The sequence below is a fragment of the Equus quagga genome, chromosome 9, assembly GCF_021613505.1.
Source record: "Equus quagga isolate Etosha38 chromosome 9, UCLA_HA_Equagga_1.0, whole genome shotgun sequence".
Taxonomy (NCBI): Eukaryota; Metazoa; Chordata; class Mammalia; order Perissodactyla; family Equidae; genus Equus; species Equus quagga.
The window spans coordinates 75,664,926-75,687,844 of record NC_060275.1 but is presented as its reverse complement, the minus strand read 5'-3'; the positions used below and the strand labels follow the sequence as shown (position 1 = coordinate 75,687,844).

Genomic DNA, 22,919 nt, shown 5'->3' with positions numbered 1-22,919 from the left:
GGGGTTGGGGGCAGGGGGACAGCAGTAGATGCAACCCCAATCATGTTTAAAACTAACCAAAACATGGTAAAAAAATATGCTCGTTTAGTTAAAATTATGTGAACTATTTAGAAACATATTTACCCATTCTAAAAGCATAATACTAAAATGTAAGGATAATACAACACTTTAGAAGACAAAAACATCACATAAATTGTGCCAAACCCTCTTCTAGGCACTGGGAATACAAGTCCCTTTTCTCATAGGGGTTAAGAAGATAATACATTAGTAAGAAAATAAACATATAATACAATTTCAGTAGTAATAAACTGAATGAAGAAAATAAAGCAGAGTAATGGGATGGAGAACCAGAGTAAAGGAGTGGCTGGGAGCGACACCTGACCCATTCAATGGCTTCCTCCTTAAACACTGTCTTTCCTCAGCACCCATGACACCTCACCGCCCTGGTTCTCTTTCAATTCCTGTTGTTACTCCTTTTCAGTTCATTTGTACTCCCATCTTCTGCCTAACTTGAAGTATTGATCCTTCTCAGGTTTTTGTCATTGAACTTCTCTCTTCTTACTCTAAAAATAGTGCTTGGGTGATCTCATCTCCTCAATTCACATATCATCTTGCATTAATGATATCTAAATTTCTCCTGAGCATCAAATACATACAGGCATGCCCTGCTTAACGATGGGGATATCTTCTGAGAAATGTGTTGTTAGGCAATTCCGTCACTGTGTGAACATCATAGAGCTCACTAAAGGAGAACAAAATTTGCCACCCTAAAATGTGTCTCCAACATGAAGATTATTTTAGGCTGATTATTTTTAAAAAACAAAAGACTCAAAGTTTTTCTTGTTACCTCCCCCTTAACTGCACAAAAGAATTCAGATTAAAAAACCTGTCTCAGGAAGTGAGCTATCAACTTAGCATAATGTGAACTAGGTGGTAGACAGGGAGGAATCTAGAAAAGCCTGTTTGTTGTGCTCCCTTATGTCTTCTTCTGTTTCTGTGTGGCCAAGCATTTGCTTTCCAAAGAAGCTTCTTTTCACCTACTTGTGAATTGTCTTTCTTCCCTTTGAAGTCCCTGACACTCCTTACCCACAATATCTGTCTTTTAGCTGAGGAGTGTATTTAAGGTGAGGGTTTCTGCCACTTTGGCTAGTTACTTGGTTTTCCTGGGTTTCTTCCATGTATACACGTTATTAAAGTTTTGCTTGTTTTTCTCCTGTTAATCTGCCTCAGATCAGTTTAATTCTTAGACCAGCCAGAAGAACCTAGAAGGGTAGAGGGAAATTTCGTTCTTCCCTACAGCACTTACACAAACCTAGACGGTATAGCCTAGTACACACTTAGGCTATATGGTACTAATCTTATGGGACTACCATTGTGTATGTGGTCTATCATTGACCAAAATGTGGTTATGTACCATGTGATTGCATATGCGATTGTGTCCTCCAATCTCCAGATGAAAATCTTCACAGGTTCCTTGAAAGCAATAGGGGAAAAATCAATGTGGGTAAAATTAAACTAAAACTTGCTCCCTCTTCGGGTAGCAATGTCACCATCATTCTACAGGGCTCTACAGGGCTCATAGCTGGGAATCATTGTTGACTCTTCCCTTTTCATCATTCACTATATCCAATCAATTTCCATGGCTGGTTGATTCTATTTCCCAAATATTTTTCAAATATCTTCACTCTATTCCACCCAAATACCACCTGCCTGGGCCAGGCTTCCAACAACTCTCTCCTTGCAACAGGTAGCTACTGCACTCTTGTTCTCAACTTCAATTCATTCTCCAAACAGATGACAAAATGCAACAGTTGTCACCTTATTCTCATCTTCATAGCTCTTAACCAAGCACACAAGACTGTTCCTCACCTAGTCTCTGCCTACTTCCCTAGCTTCATCTCTTGTCAACGGTTCCCTCCTCCCCAGCTCTGCTCTAGTCATGCTAAACTCTGTTCAATTCCTGGCTTATGCTCAGCCTTTAACAAACTGTTTGGCACACAGTAGACGCTCACTAAATATGTCGACTGAATAAATGAACGAATCTTTGGAGGATAGTTATTCCTTGGGCCGAAAGGGCGGGGAGACGTAATATGAGGGAGAAAGAATAAGGTAAAATGCGAATTATCCTCATTTAGATTTATAGCGCCCTCACCCGAGCCCACGTGCGCACCTACCTGCCTACAAGCACATAAAAGGTATCATTTTCCCAAGCCACAGAGCAGAAGAGAGAGTAGAGCCAGTGTGGTGGGAGGAAAATGATGATAAGGCGGGAAAGCGTGAGGCAAAGCTAACGTAGCCATCGGTCCAGATTCAACTGTTACAGAACTGTTACGTCTCTGTTACAGAAAAGAGTAAGGGTTTCTTTACCTCCGTGTGGACTCCGCTCTCCGGAAGCGAAGAGGGTCGTCCAAACCGGCTTGTCGCGCCGACAAAAACCCTAGCATCCTTTCCTGTCACACAGACTGGAAAACTGGCCGCCGCCATGACAGGCCTCGGAGGTGGGCCTGTAACAACGGAGCCTCCCATTGGTCAAGCCGTGATGCCAACCGACCAATGGTGAGCGCCGTTACTAGACGGGCGCAAGGATGCGGGCGGGTGGGTCCTCCGATCCGATGGGCGGGGCCGGCGGGTGGGGCGTTCCTGCTCGGGTCGCCGCCGATCGCGCTGTGACGGGTGCTGGGAGCTGGGCGGCCGGCATGGGTTGGTCTCAGGATTTGTTCCGCGCCTTGTGTAGAGCGCTGTCGAAGGACGTGAAGGAGCAAGTGGGCACAGACCGGTTCGGAAACAAGTACTACTGTATCCCGGAGTACAAGAACTGGAGAGGTGAGGAGCGAGCGAGGGCAGCGGTTGCCTAGTCGGTAAATGAAGGGCAAGCGAGAGCGTCTCGTAAACCCACGCCCCGTGCGACACTTGTGACATCCCCTCGGGACCACCCGAGTTCGTTCAGCCCGCCGCCCCCTGCGCTCCGGCGGTTAGCCTTCGCTCTGGCTTTCGCTGGGCGGCTCTGCACCGTGCCTGCCTCCGGCGCCTTCCCCCGCAGCGTCGGCCCTTGCCGTTGGGCGACGTACACGGGGACAAGTCCTCGGAGGTCTTTTACTGTCGTCTCGGGAAGGGCAGGCAAGTGGCCTTTCCTCCTCCTGAGCCCCTCTTGCGACCCGGCCGGCACCCTGTGATAGAGGAGGTGTGTCTGGAGCGCCTCCGCTGTCCTCTTTCTTGGTGTTGACCTTTCTTAGTGGCTCCGGCGCTGGCCCCGTGCGTCACCGTCCTCCCAACCACGGCTTGCCAGAAAAGGTCCGTGCGCACGGACAGTGTGGACAAGAGATCCCCACAGGCTCCGCGTTCCCTTTCCCGCGGGTTAGCCCTCCAAGCCCCGGTTGCACTCCCTGTGAGACCCACGGCTCTAACGGTAGCGTCCTGTGCAGGATTCGCGCGGAGTCAGGGAGCGCAGGGACGTTCCGGTTCACTGACGTCACTCCACGTGGCAGCCGTCTTCTTCTCTTCTGTCTTGTTCCGTCATCGGGATGCAGAACATCTCAGGCTTCGGGATCAGAAAGGCTTAGGTTATCTCAGCTCTGACGCCTAATAGCTAAGAGGTCACGGGCAAAGTATTTGTTTAGGTCTCAGTATCCTCACTTGAAAGTTGGAGATGATACTAATAACTATCATTGAGAAGCGCTAAAACCTTTCCAAAACTGTTCCATTCGTTTCCTGCAACTCTTGACAAAGGAAATTACTCCCTCTTTCCTCGTAGAGCACATATAAAGTGTATTCTGTGATTTATCACTCAAAATTGTTTTGCCTAGCCTTCTTCTGTAGTGTATTTTAATATCTTAGACTTGCTTCCCTAATGAGCTGCTAAACTCTATCAGGGCAAAGAATGTGTCTTAAAAAAAAGTCCACAAAAAACCTAGCATGGTGGTGAAGTATTTCTTGACAGATTGCAAGCAGAGGGAAAGATGTTTCTTTCCATAAGTTGTCAGTAACATTAAAAAAATATGCAAAACGTTGGGTTGATTTTTTTTATTGAAGTATAATATACATACAGTGACATTCACCCTTTTTGGTGTACGATTTTATGTTTTTTGACAAATGCATAGAGTTGCCTATCACCACAATCACGGTAAAGAACAGTTCCATCACCCCAAAAAGTCGCTCCTACCAGCCCTTAGAAGGTAGTTCGTTCCCTTACCCCATACCCAGTCCTTGGCAACCACTGATCTGCTTTATGTTTCCTATGGTTTTGCCTTTTTCCAGAATATCATATCAGTGGAATTACAGGGGATCTAGTCTTTTGGGTCCAGCTTATTTCACATAGCATGATGCAGTTGTGGTTCATCCATGTGTCAGTAGTGGTTGCTTTTCATTGCTACATAGTATTCCATTGTATGAGTTTACCACGGTTTGTTTATATCCATTTACCAGCTGAAGGACATTTGGGTTGTTTGTAGTTTTTGGTGATTGTGAGGAAAGCCTCTATAAACATTCCCTACAGGATTTTGTGTGAACATAATTTCTCTTGGTTGAATACCTCGAAGTGGTTGTGTGGTAAATGTATATATAACTTTATAAGAAACTGCCAAACTGTTTTCCAAATTGGCTGTACCATTTTGCATTTCTAGCAGCAATACGTGAAAGTTCTAGTGTTGCATCCTCACCAGCACTTGGTATTGGAAGTTTTTTTGTTTTTATTTTAGCTATTCTAAGAGGTGTATAGTGGTATCTTACTGTGGTTTTAATTTTCATATTCCTAATGACTGAGGATGTTGAGAATCTTTTCATATGCTCATTTGTCACAATCTTTGGTGAAGTATCTATTCAAATCTTTTGCCCACTGGAAAAAAAATTATATTGATTTCATTGTATCATTTCAATGAAAATACAATATCATTAAAGAAAAATTTAAATTAGCAAGATCATGTCTATCTTAAAATAAAATTTTTGAGTCAAAAGATATGTTTAACTTTATTATAATACCAAATTATTTTCCAAAGTGCTTATGCCAATTTATACTGCAGTCAGCTTGGTATTTTGAATTCATGTGCTCTCGGTTGTGAGAAAATCAGGCCTTTATTGATGATGTAGGAGAATCATTATATGCTAATATCTCTGTGTGCCTCCGTTTTTAAATAATTGAGGCCTGCAGCACAGATGTTGTACATTCTGTAAATACTGTTACAGCTTTCCTAAGGCTTCCACTGTAAATTAAGGGGAAATATCTTTAGTTTGTTTTAAAGCAAGTTTTCCAAAAATAAGTCATCTAAGTTTCCTGTTTCATTGATATGAAGGGTGAACTCTTTAGAAGTCTCCTTGAGTTTTCTTTGAATTGCATAAATTGTTGAGCATTTAGCACCATCAGTGAAGAGTATTTAAGAACTCCTTTTTTTTTTTTGGTGAGGAAGATTCACCCTAAGCTAACATCTGTTGCCAATGTTCCTCTTTTTTTTTTTGCTTGAGGAAGATTAGCCCTGAGCTAACATCCATGCCAATCTTCCTCTATTTTGTATGTGGGATGCCTCCATAGCATGGTTGATGAGAGGAGTAGGTCCATGCCCGGGATCCGAACCTGCAAACCTGGGCTGCGGAAGCTGAGCACGTGGAACTTTTACTATGTGGCCATGGGACAGCCCCAAGAACTCTTCAGAGGAAATTAATTTTTAATTCAGTTAATTAGTGTGGTGTCAGTCATCAAAGAACTATGTTTTCACATAGGATATTATTTAATGAGAGAAAAGATATTGTTATATAATTCAAAATAAGTCTCTTGACTATTGTCCAGTCAGCTGAATTTAAGTTTAGATTGTTGAAATTTTAACTTTCTTTAAAGCATATTGGAATTTCAGGATAAAAAGATTATGAATATAGCATGTAGTTGGCATTTTTAATAACAAAGTGTTAATCAACATTTTTTATTAAAAATCTGCTTGCTCTATGATAGATTATTTAGTAAAAGATTCTTCAAATAAACTTTGTTTAGAAAATTCCGTTGTATTGCACCCTTCTTATTTATATTATCTGAGTTTTTATCCACTTGATTCCATTTGTCTCATGTTTCAAAAGGTAGTTCTCTTCCTTTTGAGATAAATTCTTGTATCATATACTTGATTGTAACTAGAACGTCTTCGAACCTTGTTTTATTATTTTCACCTCCTCCTTTTGTATGATTATTAAACATCTGCCCCCAGTTAAAACCCAGTTAAGTTTATCAACTGAAGTTGATAATAGTCATTATGAATGTCCAAATTTGAGAGGGGGAGTGAATATAGTACGTAATTTGCAAAAACACTGGTTTAGAATATTGTTTGGTTCTGGACACCACACTTTAGGAGAGATGATTGAAAGTCTAGTGTCTACACAGGGGTAGTTATCATGAGGAAACTTTCTAGAAACTTTATCTCTGAGTACTACCTGTGATTCTTGAGGAAATTGAACCTGTGAAGGGAAGATTTAGGAAGAGCTTCAAGTACTTGAAAGATTGTTGTGTAGAAAACGATTAGGTTCCTCTGTATAGTCCTTTTACTCAGAACATAGATGAGGGGGTAGATGTTTGCCTTTTTATAAGAAACAGCTTTCAGACTGTTAGAGCTGCGCTAGAAAAAGAAGAGAGTGCCTCGTGTTTACTTGTAGCTGGAAGAATTTAGGGAGATAAATAGCTGGAAATGTTTGCTCAGCACCTTGAACGATAAATACGATTTCAGAAAGAGTGGTAGAAGAGTATTCTTGGTTAAGGCTATAGGCAGGAAATGCCACGGAGATTAGAAGGCAGTGCCATGTGGGTAGACTTCAGGGTAGAAGAACAAGAGAAAGCTGTTTTAGTAAGGGGATAGACAAGGTCAGATTGTAAAAGGCCTTGAATACTATAGGTGTGAAGTTTGTACTTCATTCTGTAGATAGTAGGTAGCCATTGAAAGCTTTTCAACAGGGAAGAGGTTTGACATGACTAGAACTTTTAGAGAAATGACTCTGGAAGCCCCATGAAAGATGAGCTAGAGGCGAAAGGGAGGGAACTAAAATACTGTTAGGTGGGAGTGTTCTAGGTTTACCATGGTCCTAGAAAGAGATCTTACTGGACTCAAGTGATGGGCACAGAAAGAAAAATTTTAATTTTGCAAAACTTTTGGGCTTGATAATGAATTAGACTGATGGGAGGGGAAAGAAAAGAGGAGAGGCCAAAGATGATTTTATTGTTTTAATTCTGGAGAGCTGGTGGATTGTGATGTACTGATTCATGCAAATAGAGGCTAGTAGTGACTAATGCAAATAGAGAAGCAGGCTTTAGGGTTGGGTTCGTGGAAGAGTAAATAGAGTTTGTTGCTTATACCAGGACAACTGTATACTCATATCTGCAGTTCCAAAGATGTCAGTGATTAAAATACAGATTTGGAAGCCACCTTAATATAGGTGATCACTAAAACTGTAGGGATAGTTGGATTCAAACAGGGAGAGTAATAATCAGATGAGACTGAGAAAGGTATTTAGGAACCCTGTCATTTCAGTGGCTTTTCATTACCTGAGAATAAATCCAAACTACCTGGTTGGCATTTATGACCTTTGAGTCCATCCTGAAAGTGACATTTGTTGATAATCTAATCTTTAGATCAATAATTTTGTAAGAAGTCTAGATATTTCTGCTTTAGGAGAGCTCACACCTGAAAGCTTACATGATTTTCCACCAGCGAGTTGAATCAGATAACAGTATTTAATTTTCAGCATTCAAAAAAATAATAGCATTAAAAATTAATTGAACATAGCTATTTTTGTATCTAGTGTGTTATTTTTCATAATACTGAGCTTCAGTTGATGTTCCCAAAACAGAATCCATTGGGGGCAATGCAGGAATAGCAGTGGACAGTAAGTAACAGTGATGTCTTCTTTTAGAATCCCGGAGTAATTTTTCATCAAACATGGTAGATTTATTTTTGGAATATATTTTTTAAAACTGTATAACTTGCATTAGGGCTTTTTACATAGTGAATTGTTTACACTAGGCTACTAGCAGTGGTTTTCAAACTGTTCATATTTTAATAATTATGAAATAAATCTATTCAATATTTTATTAGAAAATCTTAGATTCTGAAAGATTTTGTTCTCAGTTTTTTAATGAAGTATTATTTGTACGTTTATAAAAATTGTGAGCAAAGAAAATTTTGTGCTAAGGTTTTCATGAAAGTGTTTGCTGCCAAATTATATTTTCTATACTTTGTATATTTACATGAGTATCTTTAGATTTGCATATATTTGGATTGTTAGTGTGCCAAACACATGATTTATGATAACATTTCCTGAATTTTATATTTCATGCTTTTTGGTTAAAGAAAAATGATGGCCTTTGAATATGGAGTTCTAAAACACTTTTGGGAAGCCAAATCAGAAGCGGTATAAACCAAACTTTATTTTATTTATTTGATTTTTTTTGCTGAGGAAGATTGGCCCTGAGCTAACATCTGTTACCAATCTTCCTCTTTTTTTTTTCGCTTGAGGAAGATTCAGCCTGAGCTAACATCTGTGCCAGTCTGCCTCTATTTTGTAAGTGGGTCACTGCCACAGCATGGCCATTGATGAGTGGTATAGGTCTGCACCCAGGAACCAAATCCAGGCCATCAGAGCTGAGTGTGCCAAACGTAACCACTAGGCCACAGGGCCAGCCCATAAACCAAACTTTAAAGTTGATAGTTTAAAAATTGAAGTTTGTCAATCTAAAATTGAATTTTGTTTAAAATTGAGGGTTATTTTATACCATTTCTATGTGCTTCCTTTTTAAAAAAGATTATTAGTTGGATTTTACCTTCTGTTCTAACCTGAGAATCACTTCTGTTTTATTTATTTATCCATTTATTTATTTTTAACTGTTGAATTATGAAATACTTCAAATATAAAAAGTAGAATGATAAAACAAGCTTCCATGTACTCATTACTCTTTTTCAGCAGTTATCAACTCATAGCTAAAATTTGTTTTCTGCATACTCCCACTCTTCTCTCCTCTTATTTTGAAACAAATACAAACATCATGTCAGTTTACCTATAAACATTTTAGTGTATCTCTTTAACACAAAGACTCCTCTTTTTAAATATTTAAATATAACAATAACACTATCATCACTTATAGAAATCACCAGTTCTTTGATATCATAAAATATCCTGTCCTTCATATTTCCTGCTGTCCTATAATATTCTTATTTATTGATTTGTTTACTTATTTTTGCAGTTTGTATAAATTGAGTTCCAAAGTCTTTGCATTATGATTGCTACTATGTTTTTTAAGTCTTGTAATTTATAAGTAATCTCTCTAGATTATTTTATTTTATTTTTTCTGTCTCTCTCACACATACACACCCCTGCTTTTTTGGGAGTGGGTTTTGGAAAAAAGTTACTTTTTAAGGAAAAAAATGGCATTAATCCATTAATATTTGTTGTAATAAGTGGTTTATTTAGTCTTACTTTAGTCATCTTATATTTTATGCTTTCTGTTGTTTGTTTTCTTATTCCTGACTACCCTCTTTAGGTGTCTTTTGCAGCATAGCCTTCATTTTACTAGAAATGGACTCTCTGTACCAAGTGAGACCTGAGTGAACGCTACGGGCCTGTGGCTTCCCATTGGGCTTTGGTAGAATTTCTCTGGGAGGGCCGTACTCAGTACAGGATGCCTTCACTTTCACCCCTGCAAGTGGGAACCTTAAGAATGTCAGTATCAGGTCAGAGTTGCAGGTACCTGGAAGAAATAGAGAAGGAGCTCATTGGGATTCTTAGCACATGCTATTGTTGGGAGGTTATTTTTGTTTGTTTTTGTTTTTTTCACATTTTCTGTGACATCTTACAACCTGTTCACATTAATGATAACTAGGCCTCCCTGTGGGAGTAGTGTTGGCATTTCCAAATTCCTTTGACTTGACCCTTACCACTTATTTGCCCCTTACTCTCAGCCCTGCTTCTCTAGCTTGGGGTTTCCTCAGGACTTCTTTTTGGGAAAACCCATATAGATTCTTTCCAGTGTGGCCTGTATATCTGTTCTGATTCACAGGCCAGTCAACATTGCTGAGTTTGCCTTCCATCTCATGCTGTACCATTCATTAATTTTCTCATGTCACAAATATTTATTCAGCACTGCTTCATGCAAAAGATAGCTGTTTTGTGTATTTCAGATCTGTTGGTGACAGTTTCTGGCCTTTTGATGGTACCTTTATCTATTTTCCAGTGTAGCTACATTTCCCCTTATATAATCTTTAATAAATTTAATAGAATTTGGGAAGCTAAATGAGGTAAACATGAATCAATGGCTATTTTAAACTGAAGTTTACATATTTAATTTGTAACACAAATTAGAAACACATTTTTTCCTCCAGTTCTCAACTTACCATAGCATCCAATCTTTTTAATAATGCTTACATTAATGATAGCTAACATTCATCGAGTGTTAACTCTGATTATTTGATGTCTTTACAACAACCATATAACTAGGGATTATTATCCTCATCTTAAACATGAGTTGATTCTTTCATTTATGAATACTTAAATGAGCTTCATGTATATGTGCTGGGGTACAGAGTAGGTAGTCAAAAAACAACTGTTCAATGAATTGAAATATTTATGGACCCAGATTTATAAAAACAAGACAAAGCAAAAATTTTTTTTAAACATAGGAAATAATATAGTTTTATAAAACCTTAAAACAGGTGATTAAGATATATTTTTCTTTTATTTACGTTAAGTGTCCCAAATTATTCTTCAGGGACTAAAATACTCTCATTAGAAATAAGCATATCTTTTCCATAACTTTTCTAGTGTGGTTCCGGTTTGGACTTAACTTAGTTAATGACCTTCCAAAATTAGTTTTATTGCTAGCATCAAACTTCTGTTAAGATACCCAGTCTTATTTTTTTCCTTTCAGGATGAATATATCGTTATCTGATAATTCGAAACCTTTATCATTCACTATTACATGTAATTATAGAGCTGCATTGTTTTTTTTTAAAGATTTTATTTTTTCCTTTTTCTCCCCAAAGCCCCCCGGTACATAGTTGTGTATTCTCCGTTGTGGGTTCTTCTAGTCGTGGCATGTGGGACGCTGCCCCAGCGTGGTCTGATGAGCAGTGCCATGTCCGCGCCCAGGATTCGAACTAACGAAACACTGGACCGCCTGCAGGGGAGCGCGCGAACTTAACCACTCGGCCACGGGGCCAGCCTCTTGAGCTGCATTGTTTTTGATGATGTCTCCTCAACCTATTTGTGTTTAGTATTTAAATATACTAAAAACTATAATGAATTAGTACTTAATTAAGACATAGTTATTAAGAATCAGATAAATCGAATGGTCAGAATCATTAAGTAAAGTGTGTCTTGTTTTAGTAGGTAATTGGAAGATCATGATATAGTTCTTTTGAATGTGGTATTTAAGCTGATATTTGGGAAATAATGAAGACATTTCAGATTCTTCCAGTAGGTGGCATCATTGTTTAAAAAAATCATAGGTTGCCGGTTAATTATTTTTCTGTGAGCTGATTTGAGGGAGGAATCTTTTCTCTAAAATAATTGGATTTTTTTTTCCTCCAAATAAACCCTGCACTACTGCTTTATAAACTGCTAACTCTCAAAACAAGGATTTTAAAATGACAATATCAATTATTCCTAGTCAGTAATGCAGAATGATGTAAATGGCAATTAAATTTTGAAGAATTGACCAGAAATTTAAAAAATCATGCATATAATTTTCCCAACAGTAAGCGTTCTGCCTTGAGTTGTCAGATATCACATAATGTAGTCATAATCACGGACATCATAAGATTGGTGGAATATCCTAAAATATTTCCTTAGCTAAAACGTGCCTTCTGTTTAGGGACATCTAGAGAAGTTGAACCTATTTTAAAATACTTCGTTGAATATAAAATAATAATTATAAACTTTTTATATAGGTTGTCTCAGGATTATCTGAAGATTAGATTTTTAATTTTCTCATCTTTATTTTTAAATTTTGTTTCTTAATTGTCTTTTCCTCTGAGATTATGTCACATGCTTATTAGATTCCCTTAGTTTGTGTGTATATACATGGTTGTACTTAAACACTTAATTGTATTTTGATGAAGGGAAAATACCAACATTTTCCCTGTAGTCCTTGATTGCATTCCTGTCTCATACCAGTAGAACCACATCTGAGTCATACTTTCATCCAAGAGAAAATCAGGAGAATGAAATGTGTTCATAGTCATATATGTCAGTCCTTTATACTGGCTTTAAAATGAACTTAAGAAACCTTAATCTTGCATTCTGCCTTTCCCTGCCAGGGAAATATGGGACCTTTTGAGCAGAAGTGGAAATGAATAATGAATGAGTGACTAAGCTATGTTATATCTGTTTCTCATTGAGGCTGAAAATATTATTTCATGTAAGAGAAAAACGTTACTTGTCCTTTTTTTTTGATGAGGAAGATTTGCCCTGAGCTAATATCCATTGTCAATCTTCCTTTTTTTTTGCTTGAGGAAGTTTAGCCCCGAGCTATCATCTGTGCCAGTCTTCCTCTAGTTTTTGTATGTGGGCTGCCTCCACAGCATGGCTGATGAACGGAACAGGCCCGCACCCAGGATCCAAACCTGCAAACCCTGGCTGCCAAGGCAGAACATGTGGAACTTTAAACATTGGACCATAGGGCCGGCCCCTACTTGTCCTCTTTTGCTTTGAGAATTTTATAATTGCTTTACACTAAGGATAATAATGTTAATAACAGCAATAACGATAATTTTAGTGTTACTGAATACTATGAATTAGGCACTATCCCTAGCACTTGTCATGATTCACTGTATTTGTGGAAGAATTATAACAAATGTAGAAAAAATATATCTAGTGTTGGTTTGTCAAGGTCATTTAGTGATGAACTCCATTTGTATTATATTTCTATGGGACCCAGTTCTCTGCATCAATGTAAATCAGATGAAACTTACTTTTCTTACTTGGCCCTCTCACTTTTCAAAGTATACTCAGTTCAGCAATTTTCTGCTGCTATTTGAAGACTTTTTTAATGTTAGTTACTATAACAAGGATTACAAAATTGAGTTGACATGCCTCCTTTTGAGACTTGAAAATTGAATGGGATTGGGTAGAGAATTATCTTAAGAACCATATAGCAGACTTCACTATTTGATTGTTAGAATAAATTTCCATTTTTACAAAATGGCTTAGGAATGTATATGATTTTTTAAAAAATTAGTTTTGTAATTTTAATACTGAAGAAGCTATTTCTTTCCTTTTATCTTTATTGCTTTCCAGGTGTCTGTTGCCTCCATCTTGTGGTCCAGGTGACAAATTGCATCCTTTGCCAGAGATTCTAATTAAGGTTTTCTTCCCCCTCAACTGAATATAGCATATAAAGCTATTTGTTTCCTATGCTTTGTTTATTAAAAGCATAACTCTCATTAAACAGACATTGAACCAGTCTTCCGTCCAGGGCTTTGCTCTGAAAATCCTCTCTCTTTTTCACATATTTTCCATTTTTCCCTTTTAATCGTCTGCTCACCCTCAAAGAGGGCAGAAGTTACTCAAAAGAGACCACTTGAAGTGACCTATTTCAGAATGAAGTGTTCTGGAAAAAGAGCTGTTGTTGTGGTGGTGGTGATAATGGTGGCATGTGTGTGTTTGAGAGAGAGGGAGAAGTTTGATTAGCTCTTTATATTGAAAACTGAAACCTAAAATCTTCAGCAAAATTTACTATGTAATTTCAGCTATAAGCTAATTAATAAACGAGAATGAATCAAATGCTGATTTTTTTAACATAGTTTTTCTGACAAAATTATGATAGCACAGTATAACATTCTTCATTTCACATTGGTCTCTTTCAATAGAGTTAAGAAAAGTCTTGTTTTTGCAAAATTGGAGGGCTTAATCAAATATTTTATGGATTTTTCTTAACATTTGATTAATATTTTATTCATTATCTTTTGAATTACCTTTCATGTTCTAATCCTTATTGGTCTATCTTGGCCACCTCAATTAGAATTTAATTGTTTTCTTGTGATTTTACATCGCTTTCACAGACTTCATGAAATTATCTTTTGCAAGATTTGCAATTTCACTTTGTATTCAACTAATGCTGTATTTGTAAACATTGGAAAATTAAAGAAACCGACTTGTAAATAAAGAGGTTGTGTTGAAGAGTAGGTAGAGACTCAAATATTGAGTAGATATTTAAATGTGGACTAATATTATAAATTTATGTTGTGAGTATTTTTATGTGTGTTGAAACTGTTTCTTTCCTACATGTACTAGAAACTTCAGTTACTCTGTTAATGAGTATACAATCAGTGAGGAAATCCTGGACTTAAATACTTCTGCCACTGGCCTTCTCCTCACTGGCAAGATTTTTGAAAATATAGTCAATGTACTTATTTTAACCCTCATCTAGAATTCACCATTCTCTAAGAGTTGAACTCTGTACTGTGTGTCCCCATTGTGTTATAGGTGATTGCTTTTGTAGCTGTTTCTCTGACTCTATGTGTTCTTCCGGACAATGTCTGGATTGTAGCATGTGTTCAGGAAAGCTCGTTTATCCATTTGACTGATAGCTATTGAATACCTCTTGTGTGCCAGGTGCAGTTCTATGCATTTGAGATATGTCAATAAATAGAATACTCAAAAATCCATGCCCTTTTTGAGTTTACATCGTAGCTAAGGGAGTCAGATGATAAAAAGTATACATAATAAGTAAATTACATAATTGTTAGAGTGTGGTAAGTGCTAAGAGAAAAAGAAAAAGTAAATTAGAGTAAAGGAATCAGAATCAGGAGCACTGGAGGTAGGGTGTGGGTTGACATTTTTTTTTTTTGGTTTTATTTTTTTTTTCCTTTTTCTCCCCAAAGCCCCCGGGTACATAGTTGTATATTCTTCATTGTGAGTTCTTCTAGTTGTGGCATGTGGGACTCTGCCTCAGCGTGGTTTGATGAGCAGTGCCATGTCCGTGCCCAGGATTCGAACCAACGAAACACTGGGCCGCCTGCAGGGGAGCGCGCAAACTTAACCACTCGGCCACAGGGCCAGCCCCTGGGTTGACATTTTAAATGGAATGGTTAGGGTAGCTGCATTCAAAAGGTGACATTCTGAACAGACTTGAAGGAGGTGAGAAAGTAGGCAAGTGGATATCTGGAGCAAGAGCGCACCAGCCAGAGGGAATAGCAGTATACGTTAGCTTTTACTCTCAATGAAATGAGGAGTTATCCTCAGCACTTATGTCAGTGCCTAACATACAGTAGATATTTCATTAGTGTTGGTTAAATGGAAGGAAATGGACTCCACAGGAGTAGACCTTGGCTTACCGTATATTCTTTCTTGTGGTGCTTCTCTCTGTTAAGCAGCAGAATCAAGAAAAAAGTAGTCCCTTGGAGAATATAGAAGCCCTTGAGATGGTTTCACTTTAAAACTAAAAGACTTCCTTGTCATTTTACCTCTAAAATTTGATTTTCTTTTTCTGAGATGTTATTTCTGAAGCCTCCCTTTCTGCATTTGAAATGAACCTACATTTGGTGACTGTTCCTAGCAATGCCTTTTTTTTTTTTTAACGAATCAGACGTATTGTTCTCTGCCTATGTGATATCTAGGGACGTAGACAGTATAATAGGAGGAGAAATGGGCAGTGCATCAAAACTAGGACCACCTTCTGCCACTTTCATTCATCTCTTTAATAAATATTGAATATTGCCCATGTGCCAGGCATTTACTAAATGTGTGTGTGTTTTTAAAATTAATAGGCTATTTTTTAGAAATATCATTTTCACAAATTACTTCCCTTTAGATACTAAGATCTAGTTTGTAATGAAATATTTCAAGTACTTTAGTTACTGATCAAAATCATAAAATAAATACAGCAATATAATTTAATCAAATATAAGCATTTTTAAAATTGAAAATAGTTTTCCTGAAATATTGGAGATTAGTATATATTGTCATTGAAGGTCAAAAGTAAAATTATGAGTCATCGAGAAGGTGTTAAATGTAGGAGTGGGATATTTAAATTTTATGTACATTTAGTATGGCTTTCTAAAATAACCAACTTTTATTAAAGCTAGAACACATGCAAAATACCTCATATCTCTGGTGCAGGAAATGTGTCTTTATTAAGCAGAGTTTCTCATGTAATTGTATTTTATTAATGACACAAATTGTGGAATAACAGTAGAAATGATATTTGGAACACATCATTAGTAGGCATTCATCTCACATGTATTTTCTGTATTTTCCAAAGTACTCTTGCCTCCAAGACTTCTTTTGACCACTCAACCATCTGTACCAAAGACAGGCGGTTACTGGTAAGATAGCACACTCATCTCTAAATCCAGTTTTAATAGAGACACCTTAGATTTTTCAAATCTTCATGACTCTTAATTTTCTCACTCTGAATCTTAGATTCGCTTGCTTGAGCTCTAAGTTTTCCACATGAGAGCATTGACTTTGAATTTGTAATTTGCCAAAGAGCAACTTAAAAATAATCTAGCATAATTTATATTAAAAAAAAAATTTCCAGCAAGTAATTCCTGGATTTTTTTTTCTTTTCTTTGTTAAACCCTAAAAGTTACTCTGATAGAAAATTAGAGTTAAAATGTTTTTACTTTGATTTTATTATATCAGAAACCACATGACCAGCTAGAAGAAAGATAGGGGCCAGCCCTGTGGCCTAGTGATTGGATTTGCATACTCTGCTTTGGCAGCCCAGGGTTCACGGTTTGGATCCCTGGTGGGGACCTAGCGCTGCTCGTTAAACCACTCTGTGGCAGCCTCCCACAAAGAGTAGGGGAAGACTGGCACAGCTATTAGCTCAGTGACAATCTTCCTCAAGCAAAAAGAGGAAGATCGGCAACAAATGTTAGCTGAGGACCAATCTTCCTCACAAAAAAACGAAAAAGAAAAAGATTAGAAGAAAGATAAATCATTAAATCATTTAAAATTTTGACCTTGTTAGTCTCTGTGTGTATGTAACTTTTAAGACACTTTTATTTCCTCCCAGATATGAATTATAAATGGAGGGCCTTTTGAATGGGTGCTTTTATTCATTTATAAATGAGGCAGCTGAGGTCTGAAAGAGATTGTTACTGGCCCAAAGCTCCTAAGAACTCAGGCTATATTTTCCCAGTATAGTTTAACAAAAATGATCTTTAGAGTGATTTTGTAGTATGCTACTTTTTATTAGTATGCACACAGAATAAATACTTTACTTTTCTTTTATACCAATGAATTTTCTTTAGTTCCATTATTACTTTATATATGCCATGTCTGCTACATTTACAGCTTTTTATGTTTTTCTTTTGAAAATAATTTTCTATTTATCAAAACCAAATCAAGCTTTATAGCTAATTCACAAAACCATGAAAGCAGCAAGGTTTTATAATGGAAGCATTGACACATACTAACAATAGTAGCCAGATACTGTGTTATAACCGTGGCACATGTTCGTCAACACAAAGGTTTGGTGATTGCAGTGTAGTTTCCAATCAGTCTCTTTTGAAACTCATAAAGAAGTCTGTCTGACCCTGTTGTGCAGTATTCCTATAACTGTGTATGACTTCACTAAGATGTTTACATTTAGGCAGGATGCCCAAATGAGGAAAATAACTGAAGCATTGGACTTTGAAAACAATTGCTTAAGCTTTAAGAAAGGAAAATGAGTCAAAGCCAGTGTTAGATTTTAGTCAGCTGTATAACCTAGATTTTAGTCAGCTGTATAACCATTCGTCTGGTTCAAATTAGGTATGATGAAAAGGCTGCTAACATTGGAGTTAAAAGACTTGATTGAGCTCCATTTGGATAACCTACTTTTGATTCGTAAGCTGGAAGATAAATCTTAATAACTTTTTGACATGGCATTAGAGTTTAATTAGAAAATAAAAGAATTAAGCACAATTATTTGCAACTAATAAAATTTTGTTTCTCTTTTTTTGAGTTACTTTAATGACCACCATTTTACACCTATTAGCAAATAAAATCTTTTCAGGATCTCCCTTTCCATTCTTACCTTTATTATATTTGGATTCCTTCTTTATATTTTTAAATTATATGCTTGTGCAAGAACAAAAATTTGAAAATATCTAAAATAGCAGCCTCTAAATGAGGTATTAACATCTTGGAGAGAGACTTATTCTCTGGCCACCTGCCAAGTGTCCTGCTAAATTATTGGCAACCAAGTACTTAATGTGGCTCTCAGCCAATAAGTGGCACAAACCTATATCTTTTCTTTTTGGAGAATAGAAAATAGTCAAATTTTTAAACTCGAGGTATCTAAGAAATGAGTCTGGGTCAGTTTTGGAGCCAGCATAATTAAATTTGTAGCTACTGCTTATAATGTCGAAAAGCTAACATATTCAGGAACATTTTGGGCAGCTATCAACTTGAATGAACAAGTAAGTAAACCAACAGATCTAAAGCTTTAATTTTAAAAAGGGCAGTTGTAATAGTTAACATTTAATTGTGTCCTTTAAGAAACTGATGCTGAAGGAAGAAAAAATTTAATGATCACTTTCTTTTCTTTCTACTATGTATCATTTTGGAGGATTATTTTTATATGATATCTCTTTTCTGAAAATTATGAAATAAGACATGTGAAAACTCCAAGTAAATTGCTTTAGCAATAAGAAATTATTGCTGTTTGGGAACTGTAGTAGCTGGATGACCTTTAAAAAATATTCCTTTTGTTTAATAAATATGTGCAATAGACTTATAAAATCTTATTTGCTCTCAACTCTTAAAACATATTTTTATCCTATGAATAGGCATTAATGTTGGATCAGAGACTTAACAAAGGCTTTGGCTATTAATGAATAAACCATAAAAATATTATAGAGATTTGAGTTGTGTGGTCCCTCCAAAGTGAAAGATAGTGTGACTCAACCCTAATCTCTGTAATTATCCTTTGTTTCTGCAAAAATCTCTTATTTCTCTCCTTTTAATAATATTCCACACAGTAGGTTATACCTTTCTCTGGCTTCCTTCCCGTAACATGACCTAACTGTGTAAACTTCCTTACCAAACTTTCATAAGTTCGTTAATATTTTTTTTAGCTAGATAATTTATTCTTAAGATGAAATTTCTCTATATAGGAGCCCTGTTATATTCGGAGATGTATGATTTAAAATTTTGAGTGTTTGAGTGCACTGCATCAACTTGTGTTTTCAGTATGCTATGAAGTATGAAGCTACTTACCATGGTATAGGAAGTGAAATTGGAGGCTTTGAGGCTGCATGTTCTTAATATAGATTCTAGCAGACCAATTAAAGTTCAGTGGAAATAATGGCATGTAACCCACAATGGGAAAGGAGCAGAGGATCTCAAAAATATTTTCCACATAGCAGTCTCCCCACTAGATATTAGTGTAGGTTGATAAGATAATCTTTTAAAATACAAGTGCCCCTTTAAAGGAGTAAAGCTATCATTAATTCTCCCTTTAGTCTGGATTGCTTTAACCATTAAGGATAACAGTATCAAATTAGATTAAAGGGCATTTAAGATTGGGAGTTGTTTTAGAAGGTTAAGAAGAGAGGAGATCTTTTCTCTTATTTGTGAGGCTTACCTCTATGAGGTGGAAGACTTTTTAGTTACAGAAGGAATGAGGAGCCATAAAATGGGGGAGACATTTGGGAAAGGAAATAGAATGGTCAAGGGAGACTGCATCTTTCTTCAGGGTCCTGGTAGTGTCTCCCTGAAAATCACCTTTCTCTTTGATAGATACAATCTTCTATAAGTCCTTGCAGACTCTCAGGCCCCATCCCAGATCCACTGAATCAGAATCTTCATTGTTATAAGATCCACAGGTGATTCTTATGCACATTAAAGTTTGAGAAGCACTGCTTCCAGTGACTGATACCTGAATTAAGCAAGCCTGGTTAGTTTAGCAGGCAGCCCTTCCACCCTCCACGCCCCATCCATACCCCGCTCCCCTCCTCGGCCCCTTTAGTTTGATCTTTCTAGCCCAGGCTACTCTAGACTCTTCTATTTCAGCTCAGTGTTATGAGTACTTGGTACTTCCCTGTTGACGTGTGGAGAGAAGAAAGAGAAGATGTGCTGAAGAATGTACCACCTAAAAGACGTTGGTGAAATAAGACAAATTTCCCTCTCATGACCCTCATCACCTACCTTAGGATTTATTAGATGGTAGAAGATTTTCACAACCCTTTAGAAGATGTTCCCTGTAAACTCATCCTTTCATATAAAGAAGTGGGATTATTAGATCCTGGGACACTCTGGGATAGAGCTTTAGCATGGTAGTATTCTCAAAGTACCCAATACAAGAGCTGACAGCTTCCAGCCAGATGACTAATTCTTCTCCTGCTCTTAAGTGTTCTTCTCTGGCTGATAAGGGGAAAGAAGTGGACTTCTGATATCTCCTGAGTAAATTTCAAGTAGCATCTAATTCTAATGGCATCTTTGGCACCAAAGAGGCTGTCTCCCTCCCTCTTAAAAGTAAAAATGGTGGATATTTCCATGATGATACCGCACTTTTAAAATTTATGACCCTCTGCCTACCTTTTAATGTTGTTGTACTATGAGTTGTAAATAAATCAGTTAATTGTGTTCATTGTTGAAAACGGTGGACTTGGTAGATCAGAGCGAGGTAGGTTATATTTCAGCTACTAGAAGATTGGTGAAAATAAACTAAAAAAAGAAAAAAATAATTTCCTATACTTTTTGTAATGTAGGGATAAAATATAATTCCTAAGACTTTTCTTCCTCAAAAGTGTCTTGAAAATGAGTCTTGCCAGTAGCCTCAAAAAACATCTTTGGGGGGCTGGCCCCGTGGCCGAGTGGTTAAGTTCGCGCGCTCTGCTGCAGGCGGCCCAGTGTTTCGTTGGTTCGAATCCTGGGTGCGGACATGGCACTGCTCATCAGACTATGCTGAGGCAGCATCCCACATGCCACAACTAGAAGGACCCACAACGAAGAATATACAACTATGTACCGCGGGGCTTTGGGGAGAAAAAGGAAAAAACTAAAAAAAATTAAAAAATAAAAAAAAATCTTTGGAAGTAACATAAAACAGTATTTTACCCCTTCACTTCTTCCATTTGCCTATTTCCATGTACTGTTTCCTGAATTAATAAATCAAGAGAACACGAGTGTCATTTGCTGCAAACACCAAATGTTCACGCAATTTTCAGTGAAATGTTTACAGTATTTGTGGCTGTGAGATTACTAGTAATGATTGCAGATGTCCATGGGTGTGTGGTCACTTGGCCAAAGTTTATTAGCTATTGCTAACAAGTAATATACATCTCCTGATGGTGGAAGCTTGTGCCTTATTTTTGTCACCTTTTTCTTCTTTTATCCCCTTTTCATTCCCTATGATGATGGACTAAATAAAGAAGAAGTTGGTGCTGCTATCTCAGTGCCATCTAAGTTTATGATGAAGAGTGCCTGAAATTGATTTGTGAGAATCTAAGGAACTTCCGTCTTTCCTCATGTCAGTTCCAGGACGAGGGGGCTTAAAATCATTGCCAACTCAGGCTATCACCCCTGCCAAAGATATAACTCAGGTTACAGATGTGGTTGCTATTGAGAAAGCATATCACCAGTCTACTAGAACTTGAAATAAAACTAAATATCTTAGAGTAGTGTTTCTTATCCACACTCTTTTGTACTTACTCTTTGATCACTTAGAGAAATATATAGTTTAAATGGATAACTACAGACCAATGGAATAGAACTGAGAGTTCAGAAATAAACCCATACATCCATGGCCAATTGATTTGCAAGAAGGATGCTAAGACCATTCAATGGGGGAAAGAATAGTCTCTTCAACAAATAGTGATGAGATAATTAGATATCCACATGCAAAACAAGGAAGTTGGACTCTCACTTCACACCACATACAAACATTCATTCAAAATGGGTTAACAATCTAAATGTAGGAGCTAAAACTATAAAACTGCTAGAAGAGGGGCTGGCCTGGTGGAATAGTGGTTAAGTTTGTGCACTTCCCTTTGGTAGCCTGGGTTTCACGGGTTTGGATCCCAGGCGTGGACCTTCACACCACTCATCAAGCCATGCTGTGGCAGCGTCCCACGTATAAAATAGAGGAAGATTGGCACAGATGTTAGCTCAGGGACAATATCCCTCAAGCAGAAAGGGGAATATTGGCAAGAGATGTTATCTCAGGGTCAGTCTTCCTCACACACACACACAGAAAAAACTCCTAGAAGAAGACATAGGAGTAAATCTTCATGACCTTGGATTTGGCAGTGGCTTCTTAAATATGACACCGAAAGCACAATCAGCAAAAGAAAAAATAGATAAATTAGACTTCATCAAAATTAAAAACTTTTGTTCAGTGAAGGACATTATCAAGAAAGTGAAAAGGCAACCTATAGGATAGGAGAAAATATTTGCAAATCATATATCTGATAATGATCAAGTATCTAAAACAAATGACAAAAAAGTAATAACTGAATTTAAAAATGGGCAAAGGATTTGAATAGACATTTCTCCAGAGAAGGTATACAAATGACCAACCAGCACATGAATGGATGCTTAACATCATTAGTCGTTAAAGAAAGCAAATCAAAACAATGAGATACCACTTCATGCCCACTAAGATGGATATAATAAAAAAAAAAGAAAAAGAAAAAGTGATGGGAAAGATATGGGGAAATGGGAATCCTTATACTTTGCTGGTGGAAATGTAAAATGCTGCAGCTTCTCAAAAACAGTTTTGTGGTTCTTCAAAAAATTAAACATAAAATTACCATATCACCCAGCAATTCCACTCCTAAGTATACATCCAAAAGAATTGATACAGGTACTCAATGTTAATAGCACTGTTCACAGTAGCCAAAAGGTGAAAATAACCTAAATGTTCATCAGCAGATGAAGGGAAAAACAAATTGTGGTATATACATATGATGGAATATTACTCAGCCATAAAAAGGAATTGAAGTACTAATACATGCTACAACATAGATGAA

General features: G+C 37.2%; 2 protein-coding genes across 4 annotated transcripts in view; one reads left to right on the top strand and one right to left on the bottom strand.

Annotated features, from left to right (window-relative positions):
- The window catches only part of ERCC8 (ERCC excision repair 8, CSA ubiquitin ligase complex subunit), a 74,969-nt gene extending 72,477 nt beyond the window's left edge, over positions 1-2,492 (bottom strand). For both annotated transcript variants that reach the window (XM_046672080.1, XM_046672082.1), the window contains exon 1: positions 2,368-2,492. In XM_046672080.1, coding sequence (XP_046528036.1) covers positions 2,368-2,444 — 77 coding nt within the window. In that variant the 5' untranslated portion in view covers positions 2,445-2,492. The remainder of the gene's footprint in view (positions 1-2,367) is intronic.
- A 146-nt stretch (positions 2,493-2,638) lies between these two features.
- NDUFAF2 (NADH:ubiquinone oxidoreductase complex assembly factor 2) overlaps positions 2,639-22,919 on the top strand; it is a 146,786-nt gene continuing 126,505 nt past the window's right edge. Inside the window, exon 1 of one of the 2 annotated variants that reach the window (XM_046671889.1) lies at positions 2,639-2,823. In XM_046671889.1, coding sequence (XP_046527845.1) covers positions 2,697-2,823 — 127 coding nt within the window. In that variant the 5' untranslated portion in view covers positions 2,639-2,696. The remainder of the gene's footprint in view (positions 2,824-22,919) is intronic. The other variant, XM_046671890.1, reaches the window with a different exon arrangement.